Source organism: Artemia sp. Qi Xiang Cuo, chromosome 5 (genome assembly GCF_049724085.1).
Source record: "Artemia sp. Qi Xiang Cuo chromosome 5, ASM4972408v1, whole genome shotgun sequence".
NCBI classification, from domain to species: Eukaryota; Metazoa; Arthropoda; class Branchiopoda; order Anostraca; family Artemiidae; genus Artemia; species Artemia sp. Qi Xiang Cuo.
Window position 1 is genome coordinate 24982859 of NC_142798.1, and position 19404 is coordinate 25002262.

The window sequence follows — 19404 nt, forward strand, 5'->3', positions numbered from 1 at the left end:
TTGAGCTACTTAAAAACGGATTGAAAAATTTATTTTGTGTTCGAATGAGGCTTTTCCTGACTTTTAAAGCCATTTTGTTTAAAAAAAAAACAACTAGACGCGCATCCGCGACCTTTTTCCTTGGAGAAAATGGGTAATTCTACATTTTTGCAAATGGATACTTGACAACTATAAAATAGGGTTTTTGATATGCTGAATTTGATATTGAAGCTTCAGTTAATATCACATACCCTTTTCGGAGTAATTTGCCCCCTTTTCAAAAATTGATCAAATTTGTTCAAGTTCGCAACTTTTATTGGTAACTTTGAACTTACTAATTTTTACATATTCAAAATCATCCGAGTGGCAGCGGTAGCTAGCAACCTAGTTAGAGACGATCACTTCCAATACTAAGAAATATAATAACCCTTAAATCCTAAAATTAGAGTCAGATAAAAACAAGAGTTACATTATTAGAACATCCATGTTTGAAACTCCAATATAGCAAACTTACCGTCCATTGGCTTGTACGACAAGGAAAATATATTAGCTTGAAAATCAAGAAAAGTGGCTGCATCCAGAATTTTCTGCAGCGAGGGCATCTTTATTCCTATTTTTCCTCCGCAGCTAGCGGGGCACTGGAACATCGAAGAGAGCTGGTTGATGGCTCATTTTAAAGGAAATTGCTACATCTAGTGCCTTTGTAATTAAAAAAAGTTTTTAAAATAAAATCAGTTTTTAAGAAAAAAACTGTATTTTCATATTCAAGCTTGATGGACGATGACGTCATAATATAAAAAAATCAGTCTTTTGATATATTTTGTTAACAAAATTCCGTTTTAAGAGTTTTGGCTATTGTTAGCCCGTGTCTACGTTACTTCGTTACCGCTAACTGTTTGATTTTATTTTGAGGGGATCGTTACTAAAGGTGTGCCCAAACACATTCGCACTTCTTTACTACATACCAAGTTTCGATTTTGCTGATTTTGTTTTGAGGGATGTAATTTTCTTGTTTCGTGAAAAGGATTTTGGTTTTTCTCTGCATTTGTTATTTTTAGGTCGTTTTTGTTAAAAAGGAAAAGGTCGGAACCATATGTTTGACTTTGCAGTTCCTCCATGTAAACATTCTTTTTTCGCCTCTTTAATTAGAAAGTAAGATTACTAATTAAAAAAAAAAATATTGACATTTTGTCAAATCAAATTTAGATGTTAGAGCACATGTTGCTAAAAAAAAATTAATTTGGCTAAAAGTAAGCTTTTCTAGGTTTTTGAAGGAATCCATGCTGTACTTTTTATAGCTGCTTGTAATACATTTGACCAAACAACTGATGACGAGTCACCAAAAAACAAACTAGTGGAGGCACTGGAATTGTTTAGTGGCATCTTGAAAAGCCGGTAAGAATTAGATTTTTTCTAACTTTGAATAAAAAGATGAAACTTAGAAACTGCAAAAAATATAAAAAGCAAATTACCAACTGATACTTTGTCTTATGACGTGAAGAGTGTCGTTTTTACCATGTGTTCTTTTATTTATAACTCATAAACGCAACTTAACTAAACAACAATGCAATATTCGTTTTAATTTCAGTTGATTTTATTTTAGTCATAACAGTAAGTCATCCTTCATAATAAATTTAACGCTGTTAATTGGTATTATCAATGCTCTAATTCTAATTATAATGCATACAATCTTAATCTATAGTTTAAGATGGATTTCTGTTAAACGCCCACATTATGTTACTCACTAACTGAGTAAACAAAGAAGGGCGGTTTAAAGTATATTGAGAAACTATTTACAGTAAGTAAGTAAAAATTTATTACCCATCATGATGCACAAAAGCACAGAACTGTCGGAGGGGGTTGGGGGAACATAATGAATATCAAATCAACACTTAACCAACGCCAAGCCAATAGAAAGACGTTCAGGAAAGTACTAGAATCAAAATTTAGCTACATTCGAAACGACTCAGTTCTTCTTCTGATTAAATAAAAAAAACAAGTTTTTTTAACTGAAAGTAAGGAACGACGTTAAAACTTAAAACAAACAGAAATTATTCTGTATATGAAGGGGGCTGTCCCCTCCTCAACGCCTCGCTCTTTACGCTAAAGTTTTTTTATTGTTTAAAAAAATAGAGTTGTGAGAAAGTCAAACTTTAGCGTAAAGAGCGAGGCGTTGAGGAGGGGCAGCCCCTTTAATATGCGGAAAAATTTTTGTTCGTTTTAAGTTTTTAACGTCGTTCCTTACTTTCATTTAAAAAAAAACTTGTTTTTTTTATTTAATCTTTGAACGTTTTTGAATTAATGCAGGTTTTGATATTGGCTCCCCGTACATGAATAATTAAAACAAAATTTGCATATTATATTTGGTTAAATGACTTTCTCGAAACTTGTTTAATTTTATTTACGAACGTTTTTATTAGTAATAAATATACGTAACTTAGAATTAACTTACGTAACGAACTTCTATATTCATAAATTTTTAACACGTATATTAGGGGGTTCGCCCCCTAGTCAATACCCTGCTCTTTAAACTATAGTTCGAATTTTTTTTCCAGTTCTTTAAAAATGACCTCTTAATCACAATCAGTTGATCAGTTGAAAAACTTGTTTTTTTTTATTTAATTCCTGATCTTTTTCTTTAATAATGCTGGGAAATCCGGCGCCCCCGTCATAGCAATGCCCTTTCCCCCCTGAAAACTTCCTTCATGGAAAGATCCTTCCATATAGCCCCCGACCCTCTCCTTCCCCCACCTACCAGAAAAAATCCCCTCTGAAAAAGTCTGTATACTTCCCAATAACCAATACTATATGTTAACATTGAGTAAAGTTCATAGCTTTCAGCCCTCACCCCGAGGCCTTTGGGGGATCAAGTAATCCTAAAAGACATATTTATCATATTTTCGACCATGTTGAACAAAATGGCTATCTCAAAATTTTGATCGGGTGACTTTGGGAAAAAAATGAGCGTGGGAGGGGGCCTAGTTGCCCTAAATTTTTTTTGGTCAATTAAAAAGGGCACTAGAACTTTTAATTTCCGTTCCAATGAGCCCTCCAACGATATTCTAGAACCCCTGGTTCGATACGATCACCCCTGGTACAAAAAAAAAAAAAAAAAAACATACACAAACAAATAACACCGCAGCCGTGATCTTTCTTCTGGCAAAAAATGCAAAAGTCCACATTTTTGTAGATAGGTGCTTGAAACCTCTATAGTAGGGTTTTCTGATACGCTGAATATGATGGTGTGATTTTCATTAAGGTTCTATAATTTTTAGGGGGTCTTTTCCCCTTTTTTCCAAAATCAGCCACATTTTCTCAGGCACGTATCTTTTGATGGGTAGAATTAAACTTAATGAAACTTATATATTTGAAATCACAATTAAAATTTGATTCTTTTGATGTATCTATTGGTATCAAAATTCCATTTTTTAGAGTTTCGGTTACCATTGAGCCGGGTCGCTCCTTACTTACAGTTCGTTATCACGAACTGTTTGATAGCATCTAAGGGGCTAATGACTCCACATCTGGTCGATACAGTCGTGTTGCGAGCTCAAAGGGGGAGCCGGTAGGCATTTTACATATTTGTTAAAACACTTTCTAAAAGAAGCAACATCACTTCGTGTAAAAAGCTGCCAAAAGACGAAAGAGCAAGCAAACGTGGAACTACAAAAGGAGTGTTATATCCACATACTTATATATAGGATTGGACTGGAGTAAATTTTTCAGATAAAAATTAACCATCCTCCCAAAAAAATTTGAAATTATGAAGCTGGATATGCTACTTTTCAGTGGCTTCAGAAACAGACCTACGCGTGAAATTTTTCATAGTAATTATTTATTAGTCTTAGCGTGTCTATAAGACAAACAAACCCAGTGACTAGTTTCATCTTGCACACCAGTTCAAAAAGTGTTAAGAGGAAAACCTGAAAACCTTCTCCTCTTTCTTGGCTTTTAAACCTTACTTTTACACGCTTAAACTTTACTTCTATTCTAAGATTTCTATCCTTATAAAGACTTTAAAATTACCTATGTAGGCTTTTTTTTCACGTAATTTTTGTGATTTGGTGATGATGAATATAGAAACAATTTAACTAAATTAGACTTTTCCTTATTCTTGATCTTCCAAGATATAAATAACGAAATCCAATCCTTAGGAAAAAGCAAATTTGACTGCTAATGGGACCAATATATCTTGATACATAATTTTGGACAAGCTATATAGTTAATCTAAAGTTTTCAGATTATATCAGAGCAAAGTGTTTATTTCTCCCATTTTGTGTTACAAAACATTGACCCGAATACGGTCTAGATGATATAGAGCGAAAATTTTGGGGCAGCCAATCAGCTTTCCAAAAGAGTAATATTATTTCAACCAATACTTCCCTAAGAAATGTAAACATCAGAAGCTGAAAAATCATTTTAACATTCTAGACCTCTCTTTAAAATTTTACGGGGTCATCTTTTGAAAGGGATGAATTCTAATTTTGTACCATTTTCTATTCAAAAGATAAACTTTGGCTTCAATTTGACGGGTGCTTGGTGGTGGAGGAGCTCTTATATTCAAATTACACCGAATTTGGTATTAAAAATGAACAGGGGCTGACTCTTGTTCAGGCAATTTTTTTTATATGAAAGGAAAGAGCAGCATTAAAATTTAAACCAACAGTAGAAAGGCCTAATTGACTCGTGACGGAACTCCTTATATGGGCATAGAGTCCCTAGGGAAAACACCTGTGCTGTCAGTCGTGACGGGGCACCATATATGGGCATGGAATCCCCAGGGAGAATGATTGCGTAATCGATTGGGAACTAAATTTCCAAGGTCGATTTCTTTGTTGTTGTTGTTTGGTCCAGTGCACGCTAGGGGCGAATGTTAAGATCCAGGAATAGGAAACAGGGTCACGTATCTCCTTCTAGGCCAATCAGAGACTCGGTTACATCTCCTTCTAGACCAATCAGAGGTTCGCTTACATATGGTTTTCCCCATTACATAACAATTCGCCCTTGGGATTTCATATATAACGGACATGCATTGTGATTAAATTATCAGGAAGTATTGTGACACAATGGATAGAACACCTGAAATTATTGATGAGCTAGAAGCCTTGGCAGGCACAATTAGCAATGTGAGTTCTGTTTTAGTGCATTTTCATTTTTTATTTTCAAAATAAAATTATTTTCCTTGGTCACCCTCCAGTATATCTGAGTAAATCCCCTCTCCCACAATACAAACACCACTATGCAGTCTTTATACTCGCTAGAAAACATAAAATATGTTCTTATTACTACATAAACCCCCTCAAAACCCTCCACTGTTTGCACAAGTATAATTCTCGCAATTGAAATATTTCTCTTTTTTCGATAAAATTCTTGCTTTTCTGTATTGTGATCTTTTCTGTAACTGACTTCTGTCAATTCTTAGACATTATGCCGCTCTGTTTTGACATAAAGCTCCGCGCAAGCTTATAATTAGTTTTGTCACCCCTTTTCCTGTTTTGTTTACATTAGCGGTTAGGTTAGGCAATCTAGGTTTTCAATGCTTTTTACGTAATTCTGTGTTTGTCTGAAAATAGTGGAGAACTAATTGTCTGCAAAATTAGCGATAGATATTTAGGACATTGGAATTCTATATTCTATGTAAGAGCGAAACAAGTTATTCTCCGAAAATAATTGCTAACAATATTTTTATGACATTGCTGAAAGGGGGGAGGGGGATTTTTTTTCTCCATTAAATTAAAACACTTTCATACAATTGCAATAATTAAGCGCAGGCCTACGCAATCTGTATTTGGAGAAGTGAAACGAGTTATTTTCAAATTAAGGTCTAACAATATTTTTAGGACATTGCTGACAGGGGGGGGCGGGGACATGCCTCAATTCTATTGCCATCATTGTAAAGTGAAAAAGCAAAACTGTTTCTTCGCGTTAGGACAGTAAGAGGACCGAGGGTTTCTAAGAAAAAAAGATAGCTTTATTATGTATACTGCAGATACCATTTACATCCAAGATTGTAATTAAGGCCTATAACCTGATAGGCTAACAATCTTTTTTCTTTTTTAAAAGCCTATAGACGGGAAACATTAAAAAAATTTTCTCAGCAAGGTAAAAATAGGGGCATTTCTCGCAAATTTTACCTTTTGCTTTGCTTTTGGCTTAGGGGGCTTCTTAGTGATAAATGCTTTCTACACAAAATTATGGTTAGGGGGGGTGGGGATCCTAATTTTCCTTCTGTAAAAAAAGGGGGAAATTATTTTCCATACTAAATTTTTTCTTCTTTTAAGGACAATAGTGAAGAATGTGTGCCCCCTCCATCTAAGAGAGCAAGAGAGGGTGAGGCAGCCCCAATGCAGCCTGGCAGAAAGTTAAAGAGAGAGTGGGCGGATAACTACAATGCCGAAGCCCCACCTATGCAAGATCATGAAATAGCCGGCCCGTCACCCCCTTATCATACATTGTCGAGGGTCTTAGGAGCTGCACCGCCTATGTAAGATCATAAGGTTGCCCTCCAACATGCGCTACCCGGACCATCTGGCACTCAAATACAGCCGGAATTTGCAAATGTGAGCATTTTTTCTTACCTAACTTATCAGGTATATCTAAACATAGCCATTTTTCATCGCGCAGTAAAAGTGTCTCAGAGATATTAAAATACTAATCCCCCGCCCCCAACCATTGTTTTAAATTTCTCTAATCCCCCCTACCTGAGAGATATCTAAATATAATGTTTTTTTTTGCTTTGTCAAACCACTCTCTTTTTTCTAATCTTTCCAATTTTCTCTGGCCCCACTGTAGGCCATAAACTGTTGCTATCTCTTCGCTATCTCTTAAAAATATTTTTAGCTAATTTCTAGTCAATTACTGTTAGAGAGCCTTTTTATCTCAAAATGTTATTTTCGCTAGAATATTATAGTTTTAATTTTTGACATAAAGCTCATCGCAAGCTTATAAATAGTTTTGTCACCCCTTTTCCTGTTTTGTTTACATTAACGGTTAGGTTAGGCAATCTAGGTTTTCAATGCTTTTTATGTAATTCTGTGTTTGTCTGAAAATAGCAGAGAACTAATTGTCTGCAAAATTAGCGATAAATATTTAGGACATTGGAATTCTATATTCTATGTAAGAGCGAAAAAAATTATTCTCCAAAAATAATTGCTAACAATATTTTTATGACAGTGCTGAAAAGGGGGGGAGGGAGATTGTTTTTCTCCTTAAAATTAAACAGGCTGTTCAGAACATTGTGATAATTAAGCGCAAGCCTATGCAATCTGTATTTGGAGAAGTGAAACGAGTTATTTTCTAATTAACGTCTAACAATATATTTAGGACATTGCTGAAAGGGGGGAGGGGGACATGCCTCAATTCTATCACCATCATTGTAAAGTGAAAAAACAAAAAAACTGTTTCTTCACGTGAAAAGTATGGGGCTGGAATTTCTAAGAAAAAGATAGCTTTTTGCGCCGCAGGACCCGGGAAGCATGGCGGTCACTATGATGACCGGGAAGTGCCGCGGGGCCCGGGAAGCGCCACAGAAAGCGCCGCGGTGTCCCACTGGGCCACTTGGAGGAGAGCATTAAATACTGGAAATTAAGGGGGGAGGTGTTTGAACAAAATCAAAGTTCTTTCTATTTAAAGCGTTTTAGATTTTCGTTAAGTATCGCCTACTATGTGAAGCGTTTTAGATTTTCGTTAAGTATTTCCTTCTATTTAAAGAGTTTTATATTTTTTTTAATGATTTACTTCTATTTCATTTTTTTAAAATTTATTAAGCTGGAACTTTCAGAATATCCATTGAGTAGGGAATTAAATGCTACTATGCGTGTTTTCAAGTAATAATTCAATTAAAAAAAAAACAGTAGGGGTGATTTGAACATATAGAAAATAAGTTATTTATCATTTAGAGGGTGCATTGGACCCATGATCACCATCTCCCCCCCTTCTCGTCAGGTGGTGAATGAGAGGACACACAGGGGGAGCTCCCAAACAATGCACTATGTAGTTGTACGTAAAATGAAATATCGAGGTATATTGATTAGTGGTTCACTGATTATTTTAATGTAGATAATAGCGCAGATGGGAAGGGGGACTTGAGTCAAAACACATTGCAGCTTTTGGATGATTTTATCCGGGAATTAACAGGGAATCCTCCTCTAGCCCCCTATAACCTACTTCCACTTCCATCGAATGAAGTGTATTCCCATACCCCAAATATTTAACATTGTGGTGGGGGAGGGGGTGTTTATAATATACAAGCGGGGGAGAGGGAGGGGGGTAATGTCCAATTTACGACTTTTCCCGAATTTCAACTATCAAATACAATTTTAAATGCAATAGTTGTCTACACTGCGACTTTTGGTGACCTATTTAATTCGCTTTTGTATGGTAATTTTGTCTTTGACCCCGTATAAATTTTGCATGACTTTGTAGATAAAATTCGTGCACTACTAGAGAACCGAAGTTAGTTATGGGGAGGGGGGAGAAGATCAGTGCAGTTATCTAGTATGTGAAAGGTATTTTACATAAACAAGTGAACAGGCAAAGTTTAACATCATTATTTACACCCCAAGAATCTCGTGATTTATCCAAATTTAGAGATTTTTGAGAGTGTTTTTGCGAGTGGATACGTAAAATTATTACGCATATTGATAAATATAACTATAAGCGGAGAGGCTCTGTATTTTTATTTGTTAAAAATTTAATCGTAAATACTTATAAATTTAAGAAAGATTTTATTTTAAGAGGAGGTAGGAATAAGGGTACAATTTTAAAATATAATCCAGATCTAGAAGGATGTAAAGGTGTCCAGTGGATCTGTTTTGAAACAGGTCAAAAATTTTTCAAGTATACTTTCCTCATATCAGCATTCGAGCCTCAAGCACGTGACGCTACCAATACCAATTTAGACGACTGGTCTGTACATGGGAAGGAGGGGTCCAACTTCTCCATTGTAGATTTCACTTGTTTAGTGGGGAAATACCCAGTAAGGCTGAGATCCATTGATATTTCTGAAACGCCCAATACTAATTTAAATATGGGTGCTACAGAGGTTCAGTTTGAAACTGAATTTGAAGATTTTGTTCGTTTAAAAAAGAAGAGGTGGTTTTCCCAGTAAGGGGCCCGTCAATTGAATTGGTCAAACACTGGGTTTGGTTGTTGTACACACCGACATCTAGTGACCTTGTCAATTCAATTGGCCATGTTTATCCAATTACAGACATTAGTAGAGTTCTGGGGGAGGGTAAGAAAAGGGGGGAATGTTTCTACTGTCCGACATGCCTCTCTCGATTCCGTAGCGATATAAAACTACTGGATCATATGAAGCATTGTAGACGGCATGGCTACCAGACAGTGTAAATGGTTTCAGGGGATAGGGCCATTTTACGCTTTAAAAATTTCCAAAACACCCTCCTCCAGTGCAACAAAATATCTTTGGACTGTGAAGCTAAACTGGTGGAAGTGAACGATCCTTGATTTCCAAACCGAATCAAAGAACATCAAGCTATTGCAGTGTCCTATGCCCATGCGCAAAGAGACAGTTCTAGCACCATGCGGTTGTTAGAAATAGTAGAAACATTGGATGAGAGAGAGTGCATGATCAAGGCACTGACTAAACTAATTGGCACAGCTAACGGTGCTATTTCTCGTTTGAGAAATACACATTATCCAATGGTGTTGTCTGCAGAGGATCGTCTCGATATTAAAAATCAAAAAATATGTTGGGTTTGTAAGGGGGAGTTTGTAGAGGGGGATAAGGGGACTAGAGGGACTAGAGGGGGAGGGGGAAAGTCAGAGACCATAATCACTTGTGGCAGGAAATATCCTCTGGTGGTAGTTATTTGAGAGGGGGCGCGCATCAATCGTGTAACTTAAATGTTAGCCATCAGTTTTTTATCCCTGTTTTTATTCACACTGCAAATTATGATTTAAAATTTATTTTACCGGCACTGGCACGTACGCACAGGGAGGGTGGGGAAGTAGACAGTCCATGGGTAAATAATCCATTTACATATAACATTATTCCCAAATCGGCCGAGAAGCTGTTGCTTCTCGAGCTGAAACGGCAGGTAGTAAAAAATGGACATACGTGTTGGAATAAGATCAGGTTTTTAGAATCCTTTAGTTTTTTTCCCAAGGCATTGAGTCAATTGATTCAAGTGCAGAAAAGTGACAATTTTGATAGCTTTCCCTTGCTTAAACAGCACTTTCCAGACAGTGAAATGTATGACCTATTAACCTGCAGAGGTGTATACGCATACGATTATTACTGTTCCGGCGCTAGCTTAAGTGAGGTGTAACTATCTCCAATTGAAGCTTTTTACAATTCACACACCAACAGTGATTACACAGCCATGGATTATAAGTTTGCCAAGAAGGTGTGGTCTAAGGGGAATTGTAGAAATAAATGATATGATTGTAGATTCTACTCGGCTAATGATTTTTTAATTCTTTTGGACATAGTCTGCAAGAACACAGACCAAATCTATTCAGAGTTCGGGCTAGATATAGGTTATTATTTTTCCACGCCACATTTGGTGATGGATTTGATTTTAAAAATTAGTAGGGAGGAAATAGGCCTAATCACCGACATAGATCAGCACCTTTTTGTAGAGCGTTCAATGAGGGGAGGGTATGTTTTTGATGGGGATCGCATCTTGTCAACCAATCCGAGTGGACAAAACAGCAACACCGGTGCAAAGTCAAATGCAGTGTTTTTGGACATGAACTCATTGTATCTCTGGGCAATGTATCGATACTGTTTGCCATTTGGTAATTATCAATACCTTGAGAATCCTTGTAAGTTCCCTAAAATTACCATCGTCGATGACAATGGACCACAAGTATTGTTCTGTGAAAAGGACGGGCATATTCCACTGGCACTTCACCACTCAGTCAGAGATATTTTTTTTCCCTGTATCAATCGACCCGTGAGCAGGGACTCACTGAGCCCCTAAAATCGATCATTGGTTGAGGATATGGGGATGCACTGGACCCCTTCTAAGCAAAAACTTATTGCTGATTTGGACCCTAAGGAGAATATTGTTGTTCACCATGTGCTTTTGCACTGGATGGTGAAAAATGGTTTGAAGATCACCAAAATACATAGGGTCCTGCAATTCAATCAGAAACCATATTTGAAAACGCTTATCGACACTTTTGTCGATAAACACTCAATGGCAAATTTCAGAGTAGAGAATGACATGTACAAATTCATTCTAAATTCAGCGTTTGGCAGAATGTGTGAAAGCGTACGTAACAGATCTCGCTGCGACGTTGTGACTGACCCTCTAGAGTGTGCACGAATTATTGCCGATCCCAATTTTACATCGTTCACGAGCATAGAGACTGGCATGGTTCTTCTACACAGGAAAAAGCGAAATGTGCTACTGAACAAGAATATAGCAAGGTGCAAGGTGCAATGGCCACGGGAGGGGGAGGTTCAAGTTTACTATGGGGATACTGATTCTCTGCTGCTAAAGGTAAAAACCGAGGATTTATTGGGTGATTTAGAAAAGGGAGAGCACATCAGCTCGCGGATGGATTTCACCAACTGGATCCGTCCCTCTACCCCGAGTTGGTGAAACGTCAAGCCCCCAACCAAGTACTAATGTTAAAATCAGAGACGGGGAGTGATTTGATATCCAGGGGGGTGTTCCTGGGTCCTAATGTTTATTGCGTTGCAACTCATAATGGGGATGAAAAGCAGGCGTGTGAAGGGGTGCCTGAACATTTTGTAAAGAGCAATTTCAACATGAGCGTGTACAGAGACTGTTTAGAAAGTAGCCTAGTGCCGAGAGCACAAGTGCTTGCAATTCGCTCTCTACAGTATAGAAATTATACTGTGAGAGTGGAAAAAAAATGCAATGTCATGTATATCCGACAAAGTCTATGTGCTCGAGAATGATGTAAGTGTGCTGCTACGTGGTGACTACCGTATTTCAGACCGGATTGAATGCAGAGACTATCGCAATCAACTTGGTCTGGATAAATTAACCTAACCAACTAACCCAACCACTAACCACCACCACCAACCTTTCATAAATTAAATGCTCTAACCCATTCATAAATTAACTAACCCAATCTAACCACCTTAACCTAACCTGCAGTAGCAGTGACGACAACTCTTGTATAGTTTTTTCCACCGTGGCCCCCGGGGGTGGGGGTTCCCGCCCGCGGCTATTGCGTTGAAACTCATAATGGGGATGAAAAGCAGGCGTGTAAAGGGGTTCCTACACACTTTGTAAAGAGCAATTTCAACATGAGCGTGTACAGAGACTGTGTAGAAAGTAGCCTAGTGCCGAGAGCACAAGTGCTTGCAATTCGCTCTCTACAGTTTAGAAATTATACTGTGAGAGTGGAAAAAAAATGCAATGTCATGTATATCTGACAAAGTCTATGTGCTCGAGAATGGTGTAAGTGTCCTGCCTCATGGCCACTACCGTATTTCAGACCGAGTTGAATGCATAGACTATCGCAATCAACTTGGTCTGGATAAATTAACCTAACCCACAAACCAACTAACCCAACCACTAACCACCACCACCAACCTTTCATAAATTAAGTGCTCTAACCCTTTCATAAATTAACTAACCCAAACTAACCACCTTGACCTATCCTGCAGCAGCAGTGACGACAACTATTGTATACAGTTTTTTCCACCGGGGCCCCCGGGGGGTGAGGGACCCGTCCCGTGGCCGGCCCCGGCGGGTGGGGGGTGCCTCCCACGGCCAGCCTTCGGCCCCGTGGCTCCTGGGGGGTGGGGGGTCTCCCCATTTAAATTCATAATTTTCAACTGTGCTAGTTTTCCAAGTGTTTTTTTTTGTTTTTTCAAGTGATGTTGTTGTTGTACAGAAAAGTTTGCTACTCTACTAATGTACATAAAGTGTTCTTGCTGGACAAAAAGTGTTTTTTTAAAGACAATAAGTGTTGTTCTTGCTGTTCATGTACAAAAGTGTTTTTTTTATGTTGTACATAGTGTCATTTGTATCATTGTTCATGTTCATGTTGAACAAATAGAGTTTTCATGTTGAACAAAATAAATGACCATGAAATATTGTTTTTGTCAGGTTGTTATTGTACATAGTGTTATTCTTATGTTGTTGTTGTTGTTCATGTTGAACAAATAGAGTTTTCATGTTGCAAATAAATGACCATGAAAGAATGTTGTTCTTATTAAACATAAAGTGTTATTCGTATGTTGTTGTTGTTCATGTTGAACAAATAGAGTTTTCATGTTGCAAATAAATGAGCATGAAATATTGTTTTTGTGTTGTTGTTCTTGTTAACGTAGATAGATCTATGGGAAAATTATTACTACTACTACCTCTTCATTGGACACGTATAATTTACAGTTATTTGTAGTCCAACTGTGTTGTCAACAGCAGCAGCAGCATGTATCAATTTAAAACACTCTTCAGATCGTTTCTGTGTGGTCCCTCAATGTCGGGGAAAACAACACATTTAGCTAAAATAATTCAAAATTGTCAGAAAATGTTTTTGGAAAAACCAAAAAAAATCTTCTATTGCTATAGTATTTGGCAGGAGTCCTATGATCAAATAAAAGCTATTGCCACAACCATACCAATACAATTCATACGAGGACTTGATATTTTCAATAGTATTGAACCGAACTCGTGGCTGATTATCGATGATTTGGCTAAATCCGTCGAACAGTTCTCACAGGAAATGTTACAGCTTCTCATCGTTTGCTCCCACCATGAACACATTTCCATAACCCTAGTTCTACACAATCTGTTTCATCAGAGCAAATGTATGCGAACCCTTGCTTTGAATTGCACTATCTATATTATCTATCGAGTTGTTCGTGATTCTAGCTCCCTAATAACTCTCAATAAACAGATATACACCGCCGCCCCTAAATTTCTGCTGTCAGCGCACACTCAGAAAACTAACAAACCCTATGGTTACATTTTGCTGGATCTTAATCAGAGCACACCCGAGGATCTACGTGTAGTCACCGACATTTTCGACAATAAAATTACAGTATATCTTCCGGTGAAACGTAGAAAAGGCTATTAGTTGGCGTTATGACACTGAAGAAACTACACGAACAACGGCATTTATTTTCCGTTTTAAGCACTTCAAAACCCTCGCTTAGGAAGGCCATACTCAAACATGGTGTTCACAATGATTTCATTAATCTAATATCTGAACTTTGTTTAAATTTAACTGCGGGCATTGTTCAACTGTCAGATGGTGTTATACAACAGACAAACAAAAATAGTTCCACTGTACGCGCCTTTCATTTTAAAAAAAAGACAAAATATTTCTAAGGGACACGTCTCCTTCAAATAGGTGGTAGCTTTTTCACACTTTTACTGCCAATAATTGCAGGACTTGTAAACAGTTTTCTCTAGAGAGAATGGCAAAACCCTATAAATTGACACCATTTGAACTTGTCCTCTCGCCCGTCGAACATTTTGAAGACAATCTAAGCAAATTCATTAATGATGAGAATATTGCCGATGACAGAAAACTGCTTTTACTTCAAGATGTATTGCGACGTGTGGAAAAGCATACACCTTATCGTGAGAGACCCACCGCCGCCGCTGTTACCGATCCCTCCAAACGGGAAACATCTCCTCAAAACTCTGCAGCAGCAGCAGTGCAATCAAAGGAGAAAAACTTGAATTCAATTTTTGTAAAAATTAAGAACATAGTGCCGGTCAACTGTCGTGAACAAACCAAAAGAGTATTCCCATATTTCTATCTGGGAACTGGTGGTGATCAAGTTCAAGTCAATAGCACAGCGAAACGAATTATAATTCCGGGAAAAACTTATAATCTAGTTGATTTATTTTATGAAATGGTGACGAATTGTAAAGGACTTTTATCATTTGACAATAATCTATACACCTTTCTAAATGCATCAAACTTCCCCATAAGTTTTATTGGCAGTAAGAAAAATCTTAATAAACAAAGAGAATATAGTCTTCCAACAACACCAACACCACCATTTAAAAAAGAAGAAGGTTCAATTTTGGAAAATACTAGCAGCAGCAGCAGCAATGATTTCATAACACCTATGACTACTATACAAAAGCGAAGATGAATTGATTGACCCTCCTGCGTGCAAAAGGGGAGTGGACATTACATTACGTGTTTGCGTTCAAAATGGATGAAGTTCTGAAAGGTGTCTATGAAAATATTGGTGAAGCGGGAAGTTTAAGTTCTCCCAAAACCCTTTCTAAAAGTGTCTCCGGTAGCACATTAAAAAAAGCAAGAGAGTATCTAGAGAATGAATCGAGTTACACACTGCACCGGAATCACAGGCTTCGTGGCAAACAATATCGAAAAACTAAAGCCTTTTCCCCTCTGCATATAATGCAAACGGATCTTTTAACTTTAGACGCAGTTCAACGGCGTCACAATGCATCCTACAAATATATTCTGGTGGCAATCAATGTGTTTTGTCGTTATGCCTATACCATTCCATTACGGTCAAAGAAAGGTGTTGAAGTTGCTCAGGCCATTGGAAGTATTCTTGAACAGGATTGCTATAGAAAAATTCAATCGGATCGTGGCAGTGAATTTGTTAATCCACATTTGCAAAAGGTTTTATTGAAATATAACACAAAACTTTATTAGGGTAACAGTATGATAAAGGCTGCATTAGTTTAACGATTAATAAGAACGATTCGTCTAAGAATCTCAAGATATTGTACACTGAAAAATGCATCTGCTTTTATTCATGATTTAGCTAAAATCATGCGGATATACAACCATCGACCTCATCGATCTCTGTCCAACTCAAGCCCTCGGGATGTTCACTGCAGTGAAAATACATTTGATGGTTTTCTAAAGCAATATTCCAATGGTGAAAAAGAAAAAGAAATGTGAAGGAGAAATTCAATGTTGGTGATACTGTTCGAATTAATAGAACCACTAATATTTTTGAAAAGAGGAATTATTTATGGAGCACCGAACTTTTTAAAGTGTCCAAAATTCTGGACACCGAACCCACGACATATCGACTGCGAGACACCAAAGATGATGAGATTCTCGGCGGTTTTTATGAATATGAACTGCAAAAAGTTAGAAACACTAGTGAAATTTATCAAATTGAAAAGATATTAAAGAGTCGTACTCGTAGGGGCAAGAGACAGTTGCTTGTTCGCTGGCTAGGATACAACTCAGATTTTGATTCTTGGGTCAGTGCTGAAGATATTGACAATGCCCAATGATTTCTTTGTGACTTGAATGTCTAATGTATCTGATCCTCTCTATATTGACTTGAATAGAACAAGTGATTTTTGGACCAAACTCTCCCCCGCCATCAAATCCGATGGAAAATATTAAGTGGCTCTTGTCGAATGTATTCTCAAAAAATCTAATACATTCTGAGAGAGTATCGTAAATATGAAATAAAAATTTGATCCTATGATTTGCTACGAGGACCCCCAAGTGAGCAAGAACAAATTCAAAAAATCAATTGGATGGATTATCCATATATTGAATTACCCTACGAGGAACTCACCTGTATGAATGATTTATGTCGCTCTATTAATAAAAGAATTTCTGCTCGTAAAAAAGGAGCTTTTCATTTCAACTATCCAAAGGAGGTGGGCAAGATCTACATTAGTTCACCTATTGCCAGTGAAAAGGTTATTCTCAATGATAACCAAAAGGATGTTCTTTGCTTTAAGCTCAATATAATCAACGGTTAAAGTGCCGGAAACACTAATTTCATTTTTGCTGACTACCTGCCTGCCTTCTCCACAGACACTTGTATATTTCTGAACACCTCATTTATGGAAACATCCCGGGTCTGTAATTGAAATGTTCCCCTACTACGAGTTCTTGAACGAAAAACCAATCAAGGGTATATTCACCACTACAATATAAGGCATCTTCAATATATTCGCGTAAACACTTCCTATTAGGAACTCTGTCAGTTAACACTAAGAACTGAATGAGGTGATCCCATAGCAATTTCAAAAGGTTTGGATGTGATTACATGCCATTTTCGTCCCATCGTTCAACAACACGATGTCTAATAAAAAAGTGGTATTCATTTGTCCTGATATTGACTGCTATGTTAATACTCTTGGCCCAAGACAACAGGGCAATGGAATGGACTATTACAAAGGTCGCTCGTCAATGTCTGGCTATGGTCTTGGCAGTTGGTTTGCTAAGCTGTTTCGCTCTTCATTACCTCTGGCTAGAAAATATCTTGTATCGGCTGCGACATATTTAGCATCCTCTACACTATACGATTGGGGCTCTGGCAAGGATTTTAAAAAAAGCGCTACGGAAAATCTTAGGTCCAGTGCGCGAACCCTTGGCGAGATATTAAAACAAAATGGTAAAGGCTTAAAAAGCTCAAGAAACAATGCATCAATCATCAGTCTCCACTGAGGTAGGAAACGAAAGACATCATCCCTTTTGTCAAAGAAAAGAAGGAAAAAGCCGACACGTACTGTAAACAGAAGAAGCCCCAGGAAGAAAATTGTTAGATCGAAACTAGATTTCTTTTCCTAAGATTTCCTTCCTACTACATAAGGATTCTCAACCTTCAATCACCGCCTCATTGAATCTATTAAATGCTGAAAATGTTGATGTGAGTGTCAAGCATGGATACTATGAACAATTTTATGCTCAACAACCCCTCTCTGATAATATCCACTTTCAAATTTATTCCAATGAAGACTACTTTATGGACATGTCTTCAACATTTATAGATTTACAAATGAAAGTCCGGAAATCCGATAATACAATGCCAATTCGGGCCGATGGAATTTCCTATGAAAATTGTATATTACATAATCTGTTTCGTCAAATTAGTGTCTACATCAATGGCACGCTGGTGAGCACAAGCAATAATCTCTCAAATTACACTAGCTATATGCAATTCATGCTGATGACACCCAAGTCATACAAGAAATTGAGAGGTACCTCCAATGGATATGAATATATTACTAATACTGATAGTACAGATACACTTAAAAATGCTACAACTAGTGAATTACATCTAGTTGGAAAAATATATCATGAAATATTTATTATACCCCAATGGCTACCGCCCAATGTTAAAGTGGATATAAAACTGACACTTGCACCATCCAATTTCATATTGAGAAAAGAACTTACTGCCAATCCCGATGTAAGTCTCTCCCTCACCTCGGCAATACTTCATGTACGCAAACAACAGGTTATGAGTTCTATTGCTTTGGCAGTGGAAAAACTGAGTGCCAATGGAAATATTATTAAACTACTTGTTCCTCATACAATCACCAATCAACGTCATATTGCCATGGGGTCACGCACCTTCACCGATTCATCCTTTATCAATGGCGAAATTCCGCCAAAACTCGCTTTTATCATTTGTAAAAAGCGCCAGTGCAATAAGTTCGTTGACAGGAAATCCACATAAATTCGAGATCTTTGGAATTTCCTCTCTTTTCTGCAAAGTAAACGGTATCCAACTATACAATCTATCTTTTGATAAATCCTAAAGAACATATTGTGAGTTGGCCATGCAAACCCTAGATCTTGACTCGCAACTATTTGAAAATGATATAACCAAAGATATGTTTTCTAAAAAACCTGGCGTCATTGTACCAGATTTTTCTGGCACACAGGATATGAGTATAGTACGTAAGGGGAGTGTGCATTTAGAGTGTATTTTTGCCGACCCATAAGTTGAGAATATTGCACTAACCTCACTAAATCAATATGAAACCTATTGGGAAATCACTCCCGAAGGCAGTGTTCTACTAGAATTGGCACCATGAACACCAGTCAAATAATCAATGTATTTAATATGGATCCCTATATGTCCCAGTACAATTCCTATTGTCTGCCCTCGGACTATCTAGGAAAAATTCAAAGTGTCAACAATACCTTGATTATTGTTAATAGCAGTCCGACGACTGTGCTGACGGGTCATTGGCTTTGCATCTTTCAAACATTTAAAACGATTGAATTTTTTGATCCTCTTGGTCTACCCTATACATTTTACACACCCCACATCAGCAACTATATTGAGAGCAGTGGGAAAACTATTATTCAAAATCGGAAGAGGTTGCAGGATCTGACGACTAAGAGCTGTGGCTCCCATGCACTACTATATTTTGTGTTCCGTTGTCGTGACTATACTTACGAGCAGTTTCTCCACATTTATGTTGACAATCCACGTCTGAACGACTTTCTAGTGGAAAATATCCTCTCAGACCTATATAATATTGATTTCAGTGCCCTAAGAGTAAAGTGCATAAAAAATGTTTGTGAATTTGTTTATTAATAAAATGCATTTATATACAACAAAGTCTTTAAATCTTCAATTTAGATTTCTTCTTCTTCGGTGTATAGGCAACTGTCGTGAACCACTAATGTTGGTAAATCATTTGGATTCACTGTATATTGATCTTGATTCACTGCAAAGTCAGGGTCGCATTTTCTACAGTACAA

General features: G+C 37.3%; 1 protein-coding gene across 1 annotated transcript in view; it reads left to right on the forward strand.

Annotated features, from left to right (window-relative positions):
* LOC148951973 (guanine nucleotide-binding protein G(f) subunit alpha-like) overlaps nt 1-19404 on the forward strand; it is a 69579-nt gene that overhangs the window by 293 nt on the left and 49882 nt on the right. The window contains exon 2 of the mRNA XM_089089113.1: nt 1244-1374. Within this exon, the coding sequence (XP_088945239.1) occupies nt 1244-1374 (131 nt within the window). The remainder of the gene's footprint in view (nt 1-1243; nt 1375-19404) is intronic.